Source organism: Arvicanthis niloticus, chromosome 11, assembly GCF_011762505.2.
Source record: "Arvicanthis niloticus isolate mArvNil1 chromosome 11, mArvNil1.pat.X, whole genome shotgun sequence".
Taxonomy (NCBI): Eukaryota; Metazoa; Chordata; class Mammalia; order Rodentia; family Muridae; genus Arvicanthis; species Arvicanthis niloticus.
In genome coordinates, this window is record NC_047668.1 from 17,275,718 (window position 1) to 17,284,494 (window position 8,777).

Genomic DNA, 8,777 nt, shown 5'->3' on the forward strand with positions numbered 1-8,777 from the left:
GGCGCACGCCTTTAATCCCAGCACTTGGGAGGCAGAGGCAGGCGGATTTCTGAGTTCGAGGCCAGCCTGGTCTACAGAGTAAGTTCCAGGACAGCCAGGGCTACACAGAGAAACCCTGTCTCAAGAGAAAAAAAAAAAAAAAGACTGTCAAGAGAATATTAAGGGTGGTTTGTTGGCAAAAGGTTTATCATGTAACCCTGAAGACCTGAGTTTGAATCTGTGTAGCACCTATAAAATAGGTAGACTCAATTGTGCTTGTCTATCATTGCTGTACCAAGGAGACAGAAACTTGGATCCTGTCCTAGCCAGCTGAGCCAGATGGAGGAGCTCAACATTCAAGGAGATCTGAGCTCAAAAAATAAAAAGAGCTAGGCATAGGCAAGCTGGCATAGGCAAGCTGGCACACACCTTTCATCCCAGCACAAGGGAGGGAGAATAAGGTGGATTTCTCTGAGTTAAGGCTAGCCTGGTGGATTTCTCTGAGTTAAGGCTAGCCTGGTGGATTTCTCTTGAGTTAAGGCTAGCCTGGTCCACATAGTGAGTACATTACATTTGCTAGTCAGACAAAAATATAGTGAGACTGTCTCAAAGCAAAACAAATAAAAGCCCCACAAAGCCTAAATGGAGGAGTGGTGCATACGAGTATACAGTAATAATTTAGATTCTTCATCATTCAAGGTAGCAAAATTATAAACAGATTCTGTTTATAAAACCGCTATGTATCAACAGGGGGAATTGTAAACTTAGAAAATTTCCTTTCCATATTAGACTTTTGTCTACTGCTTAGATTGTCTTCATTTATCAAAGGGAAAACCATCAAAAATGAAACAGTTTATTCAGATTCAAAGCGTATTTGATAAATAATATAAAATATAAAAAAATAAATTGGACAAATGTCTTCTAGCAGCAAATTTAGTTTGTGGAAATGAACATAATCATTATAATTTAATAGAACATATTAACTAAGCATGTATCAGAATACTCATTCTTACTGGCTGGATAGCATTCTAAATGGATTTTATTATAATAAAAATATTTTAAATTCAGTTACTTACCGAGACTTTGTGAATTATCAGGTTTATTTTCATTCATTTTACTAGGAAAAAAAAAGAGCATATTGTTATCTTAATTTCAAAAATCTCAAATTAACTATTTTATTAGATTTAGTCAGTATATGATTATAATCAAATAATATATAATCATTTCATACTATAGTACAGTTAGGTAATTTCCTCACTTTTAAACAAGTAATAGTTCAAGTAGAATGGTAGATTTGAAGATACTAGAGAGTATTTATTAAAACACTTAAACTAGGATTATGGGATAGCCTGTAGTACACCAAAAGGTCCTACACAACAAAGAACTGCCTGGACTCTTACATTTCTGAATAAATATTAAACTAATACCTGTTAAACATCTTTTCCTTTTCCCCACTTCCTTTTGCTATGTTAGGACAGTGTTTGTCCAGAACTACAACTCTTGTGTAAAACAAAACACTTTGTGTTTCATTTGAAAATCTTCTCACTGTTTAGGAAGGAAACCCCTTGCAGCAGGTGAGCAGCAGTGGCTCTTGCATTAGTGCCCTGTCCAGCACTACTTTGAGTGTCTCTTGTGCCTGGCGCACTTGCCAACTGTCCCCAGTGCTCCCCAGTGCTCAAACCTCTTACACACTGCCATGGCATAAGTCAGCCACTTCCTCCTTGTTCTCTCATGCCTAGCAGCTTGTTGCCAGATGACAAGAACTTCCAAGACGCCTCATGAAGAGGACATGGAATGCATATCTCTACTTTAGACAGGAGCTTTACTACATAAGCACATACTATCTGTCTTAGACTTCTGGAGACAGAGTCTGGGGTAACTTCGGAGAGGCCCTGAGGCGGTTCCTAATTCTTGATCCAGAGATATTACAATGGCTTTTGTTTTATTTTAAGCCAAGTTTCAGAGGTGATTTAGAGCGTTAATAGATGGATAATATAACAAAGGAAGCCACACTCCCTCCCACTCCGCCTAAGGGCTACACAACAAAGAAAGCATGGTAATTAAATTCCAGAATTGACAGTCTGTGCAATAAATACTGTAGAAATAACTGACTTGTTTGTTTGGGAAGAAAAAATAAACACTGACTTCCATACAGAAAAACTACATTAAAAAACGTTAATTTTCTAAGAGAAAAACTAGTTTTGATTGTGGTAAAAGAAGAATTTTCCAAGTTATGAAAATGGAAAGATGTACAAGGAAAAAAACATTTGCAGAATGTACCTGACAAAGGATTTACGTTCATGATGCATGAAGAACACAACTCAGTAATAAGAAACAAAGTGGGGAGCTAAGACCCTGCTGAAAGGCATGTATAGTACGCAGAGGGCCCTGGGTCTGGTTCCTAACACCAGAAAAAATTAACAAAAGTAGAAGCTGCAACAAAATAACTGAATAAACAACTCAAACAGATTCAGAACTATATCAGAAACCAAAAACTGGATCACAGAGCTAATATATAAATTCTAAAAGTACAGTTTGGCTGAGCATGGTGGTGGTGATGTCTTTAGTAACAGCACTCAAGAGGTAAAGAAAGGCAGGGGGATGTCTGAGTCCACGGCTAGACTCGGTCTACAGTGAGCTTCAAGCCAGCCAAGGCTGCAACAGTGAGATCCTGTCTCAAAAACTAAAAGTACATTTCTAGACAAAGCAAGCGAGAAAATCGTTGACATGAAGTAAGATTTGCTGGACTGATGGAGAGATGGCTGAATGGTTAAGGGCAGTGCTCGTGCCAAAGATCCCTCCTTCCCAACACTCACATGCAAGCATACATACAGGCAAAACACTCATATACATTAACAAAGCTTTAAAAGAAAACTTTGGGAGGGTTTTAGAGTAAGGTAGTGAACAATTAGCTCTTTTTGTTTGTGTATAACGAATAACAGATTATGCTTAAGAAAGATTGAAAGAGTGCCAAGACCCACAAAAAATTAATTTCTTGTACTTAGATCAGATCATAATACAAGACTAGAAATCAACAGAAATCATAAATTATGAAATGTAGTAATATACTCTTAAATTACTAGGTCATTGATGAACTTGAAAAAACTTAAAAACTTACATTAAAAAAATTTACAATCAGGGAGGGGGGAGGGGGGAGGGGGGAATGGGTGGGGGCACACCCTTGTGGAGGCAGGAGGGAGGACAAGATAGAGGGTTCCTGGGTGGTGGGGGGAATGGGGTGAGGGGATAAAATCTGAAATGTATTTTAAAGAAATAATATAAATTTACAATTAACTGAAAAAGAAAATATAAGTTATCAGCACCTTTAAGAAGCACTAAAAGCAGGATTGGCTTTAGTTCAGTGACTTGAGCCCTATGGGAGTTTCTAGTCCCTAAAAAGAAACAGTAAAAGCAGAGGAAAGTTCAAGGCTATGCATGCTTACATTATTAAAACCAGAGAACTCAATGACACACATCAAAGACTAAGAAAAACAGAGACCAAGCACCAAAGCAGCAGCCAGAAGAGACAGAACGAAATTAACACAAGAGTTAAAACATTTACACGAAAAAGACTCAAGAAATGATTTGATTTGAAATATGATGACACTCTTAGCCAAAGTAACCAAAATACAAATCAGAGATTAATAAGGTGAAAACAGGGAGACATTAAATCGGTCACCTATGAAATGGGAGGTTCATTAGGGCGCAGGCTGAAAACTTTAACTGCCTTTTTTTGTTGTTGTTGTTGTGACTCTTTTTTCAATTAGGCAGGGGTGATGGCTTTACATTATAAATGTGCTGTCAGTGAACACTGTATGTACAATGGTTAATTTCATGTGACTCTTACCTAGAAAATGTTAAATGTACAACTATTTCTAGAGTACACTGGATGAACGCATATTCACTGCACACAAATGTCCAAGTAGTTTTTCAGTGATGGCTAAAATCCCAGTGATCTAAATATGCATTAATAGATGAATGGATTTAAACACATCTTTACAATGAAATATCATTAAAATACATTTAATTATACACCTAAGATGGATCATGTGTACTGCTTACAAACTGAATTACCAGATGAATTTTATATTAGTGATATCCCTTTAAATTCAAAAGAAACCTGAATGAGCTGCCAACGTGTACTGATTTTTATATATCCCAGGAAACAGGTTCTTTTGGTGTCTACATACTGGATCACTATGCCCACTGCTCATTGTAACACACAAAAAGATCTCTGCAGCTTGGATTCCAAAATCTTGTTGTATTCCAACTCCAAAATTCAAGAAGAAATCACATGAATGATCTAATTCTAGACTTGTGCTAAGTATGCAAACTTAATTCAAAAAGGTGTACCATTTTCTCTTGCAGGAGTAGCTGATAGTAGAATATAGTTTGCAGATCACCTCACCCAGCCAGTGGTCTTTAGAAAGATGATGGCCCAACATTACTAGACAGATTTTTTTTTTTTTTTACAGAAAAGAATGCAGGCAAGATAGTAAGGTCTTCTGCTTTGTAGTTCTCACTAGTTAATTATACTGTGTCCATTACTCATTTTCACACATAGTATCAAACATAAAAAATACACTTTAATAACCATGCTTTATATACATGTAATAGTTCCTTGAATTCCCACAATAATCACACAACGAAGTCTTTATCTGCACCATACACTTAAGAGAATTGAGTCAGGGAGGTTTAACAACATCCCCACTCAAGATCACACAGCTATGAGGTACTGGTGACGGGAATTCTAAACAGAAGTCTTTAATTAATATATTACCAGGTTTTTCTAGGAAGACCATGTTTTTAAACCTCTGGTAGAACAGTCTAATTTTTCAGTTAAAAGGCAATTATCCAAGTCCACCCTCTAGAAAGTTAAAATCTGTGAAGTCGGAGTGCAAGGCACCAGCATTGAAGGAAACTAGATATGACACTTACTGATGTAGGTTTAAAAAATACACAAACAAACAAACAAAACCGAAGGAAGAGATTGGAAGCAAAAGCACATTAGGATACAGAAAATCTAAAACAGGTGGCTTGCTGGTACCGTTTATGAAGCTAGCAGATTTGACTGCACTCTCTGGCAAAGGACAGCCAATAGCTTTTCGGCAGCCTTATTGAAAACACTTTCATTACAGTGATCTTGCTATTTAGTTTCTCTCCCTCTTGGTGAATACTGAAAACAACGTTCATTAGCGGGCATGGAGGAGGATGGAGAAATGGCTTTACATTGGATGTTACTAAGTACCACTTTAAAATGATACTTATACATTTTGATGACACATTATCCAGTTGCTAAAACCTTAAAAGGATCTTTGTATCTTTTTTCTACAAAGCACACAAGCAACCTGACAGTTTTCAATAAGGCAAAAGTATTGAACTTCTTTCAGAAGAAAGTTTACGTTTACCCTGCACATCTATTAAAAAAAAAAAAAAAAAGTATGGCTTTTTGTCAGGGTTTCTGAGAGTCCAGTTCATCATAAAAGATGAACAAAAAGAAAACCCAAACAAAAACGCTCGAAGAAAAATCAATTCTTGAGGCACTGAGTTCCTCTAAAATAACTCGATAATAACAGTCACGCAATGAATGAAAAGGGTGAAAAGCGGGGACGGGACGGAACGGGGTGGGGGTTGGGGGGTGACACTAGACCCTATCCCCATTGTTAGCAAACTTACATCTGTGAGCCACCGCTGCTACTGTAGCCTGTTTAAATGAGCAATGGGGCTCAGATTTTTGTGGTACACGAGAAACGTCAAGGTGTGAAAGAAAAATACCCCGGTTTTAAAACACAAAGGATACTCGGATTTCAGCTTAAATCCCCTCGAGGCATTTCAAGGCTGTCATTTCTCTGCGGTAAGGGACCGGTCTCAGGAGCAACTGGGAGCCACAACGAGCACCCCTCCGTGCAACCCTCCCCCCGTTCTGTCTCTAATAAAGGGCAGCTCGGGGCTCCCAGCCGCAGTGCGCACCGTCCAGCGCACGGAGAAGCCTATACCGCTCACACCTACCCGGCCGCCAGTGACCCTCCGTGCCTCCCGGACACGTCCTCACCTGGCACGGAGCAGATGTCCCAGGATCGCTGCGTTACCGCTCACGTCGACCGCAGCGCTGCCGTACGCCCACCCGGCTCAGTCCCATTCAACGGCTCGCAGAATTCAAACTCCTCCACTTCCGTTTGCGACCCGGAAGACACGGCTGCTCCGCCCCTCCCCGGGGAAGTGGTCGGTGGGAGGCTGCGTCTGCGCCGTGGCTTCTGGTTTGAATTTAGGCGAGTGCGCAGGGGCGGATACGCGGACTTGGCCAGGAAAACAACTCCTCGTCCTGCACGTCCAGGGAGACGTGCTGAGTGCACTAGTCACCCACCCCCACCAAACAGGCCACATGCTGGAAATAGGTTTGCCCATGCTAATGAGAACGCCCGCGAATGCGTATTCCCCTTGCCCTCTCCCTTAAGGAATTCTTTTGCATCACAGTTCGCTATTGTCCTAAAAGATCCTTGCTTGGCTCTGGGATGTCGGTTTTCTTTAGTGAGGGCCAGAATGAAAAATTTAATCCCAAATGTCTGGAGTTTCTGAAGGGATTGCATTTGAGAGGTTTAAGAAACCTGCACAAGGATTTAAGTCCTTTAGGCAGACATCTGAAATAGAACTGGAAGCATTAGAGTTAGGATTAATAGTGGGTCAACTAACACCTGATAGAACTGATTCATTCGAGCTTGATTTATCCTAACAGCGCCTTTCAAAACACAACTTGAAAGATTCGCGGGATTTCTAGAATCTAGATGCCTAGCACGGAGGTAGATAGTAGTTTTTAACCGATGTAACGTTTTTTCACATCGGTGAGAAATGATATGGTCACCAATAAACAAAGTATGATGTTTTGAGATTTTATATACTGAAAACGTTCAAAGATAAGATTTTGAAATACTGAGACGTCAACTTTAGGACTATGTAGTACCCTTCTTTTGAAGTGTTTATGTGTGTGCCTGTGGCAATACAAAGGTTTCAGGATGGAACAGCAAACTGTACTAATTCGTCACATCTGGCAATGTGATTGGTAAATAGGGAGGGCAAAAGAGGGAGGAATTTAAAAAAAAAAAAACGTTATAAACAACTGGATATTCAGATTAAGACTTTGATACTTCCAATTTTATTTCTTAAAGGAGAATTGTTAGGAATGGAATACACTCTGAATACAGAAACAGGTAGGGTCAATGAATGTGTGAATGTATCTTAGTTGGCTATGCGGTTTACGTTCACTCAGCGGTCATTGAGGGTCTGGAGACACAGATCAGCAGCAAAGAGCAGTGGCTGCTTTTCCACTGGTCCTAAGATCAACCACAGCACCCACAAGATGGCTCGCAGCCTGGAACTTGAGTTTCAGGGGATCTGGTCTCCTCGGTCACTGAGTACACATGGTGTGCATTGACGCAGGCAAAACGCCCAAACACATAAAATGAAAACAAAAATTAAGCATGATATATATAGCCACATATTTTGCCCTTCCTGTTTTAGTACTTAATGTTCCACATTAATAGTATGTACTCATTAAATATATAGTCACTGAAGGCAGAAACTAAATATATTTTCCTATGTATTTTACAATTCTTTGCACTTTCTTTCCAGTAAGTTTTATCTCTCACAGGATTAAGTCTCAAGCTGACCTTCAAGCAAAGTTAAAAATTCTTGGGTAGGCAATGTAGTTCAGTTGATAAAGTCAAGAGGTCTTGATGGGTTCATTTTCTCTGCCAGTTAAAGAATTAAGAGGCAGGGAAAATCCTGAGCATAACAGGTAGCATCAGAAAAATCTCAACAAATACCAGAGACAGCAGCAGACAGAATCAGCTATTGAATAAAGACTTCTCTGGGGCTGGCTTTCTGCCCCCCTCCCAACCCCCAAGAGTTTTTCTCCACCTACTGAAGAGTTGGCGGGTTTGCAGAAAGACGCAATGGTTAATTAGCCCACCACTGTGGTATAACCAGTCCTGATCCAGCCTTGAACCAGTTGAGCCAGTCTCTCAGCAAGGGGCCTGCAGATAGGAGACGGAAGCCTACAGGGCCTTTGTTTTAAATTGCCTGGTTCTTACTTCAAATCAGGATGGTGAGGAAGAAGCCTGCTGTTTTGAAAATTCGTCACCTTTATATTACCTTCCCGTGGTCGGCTCCCATCTGTCTGCCAGCCAGAATGTCTAACTCCTAGTTTCTCACAGTGATAGAGCACTTTCCTAGAGCTCTATCCTAGTAATCTCTGGCACCATCAAAAAACAAAACACACACATCCAAAAAGTTGAGTGCATTCAGATTTCTTTGAGAATACTCCTTGTATTAGTCAGGGTTTTCTAGATTAACAGAATTTATAGAATGAATCTCTATAGAAAGGTGATTTATTAGAATGACTCGGCAGGCTGAAGTCCAGCTAATCCAACAATGGCTGCCTATGAACAGAAAGTTCAAGAATACATACCATAAAGCCGGATGTCTCAGTTGGTTTTCAGTGTACACTGGAATCCTGGCTCTAATGCCAAAAAAGGAATACACTTGCTAGCAAGCGGGAAAAGAGAGAAAGCTTCCTTCTTCTGTGTCCTTAGGCTCCAGCAGAAAGTGTGGACCAGATTAGATCTTTGTTAAAGCTCTTCCTACCTCAAAGATCGGAATTAGAAGTAGATCTTTCCACTTCAAATTAAGCAGAAATCCCTCACAGGCATGCCCTCCATTTCTGAGCTTTAAATTATTCCAGATATAGTTAAGTTGACAACCAAAAGTAGTCATCATAAACTCACTCCTTGTCAACTAATTTC

The 8,777-nt window shown here is 39.9% G+C and overlaps 1 protein-coding gene across 1 annotated transcript in view; it reads right to left on the bottom strand.

Annotated features, from left to right (window-relative positions):
* G2e3 (G2/M-phase specific E3 ubiquitin protein ligase) overlaps positions 1 to 6,408 on the bottom strand; it is a 28,640-nt gene extending 22,232 nt beyond the window's left edge. The window contains exons 1-2 of the mRNA XM_034514642.2: positions 6,032 to 6,408; positions 1,056 to 1,096 (exon numbers count right to left, since the gene is read on the bottom strand). Of these exons, the coding sequence (XP_034370533.1) occupies positions 1,056 to 1,092 (37 nt within the window). The 5' untranslated portion in view covers positions 1,093 to 1,096; positions 6,032 to 6,408. The remainder of the gene's footprint in view (positions 1 to 1,055; positions 1,097 to 6,031) is intronic.
* Positions 6,409 to 8,777: the final 2,369 nt, after the last annotated feature.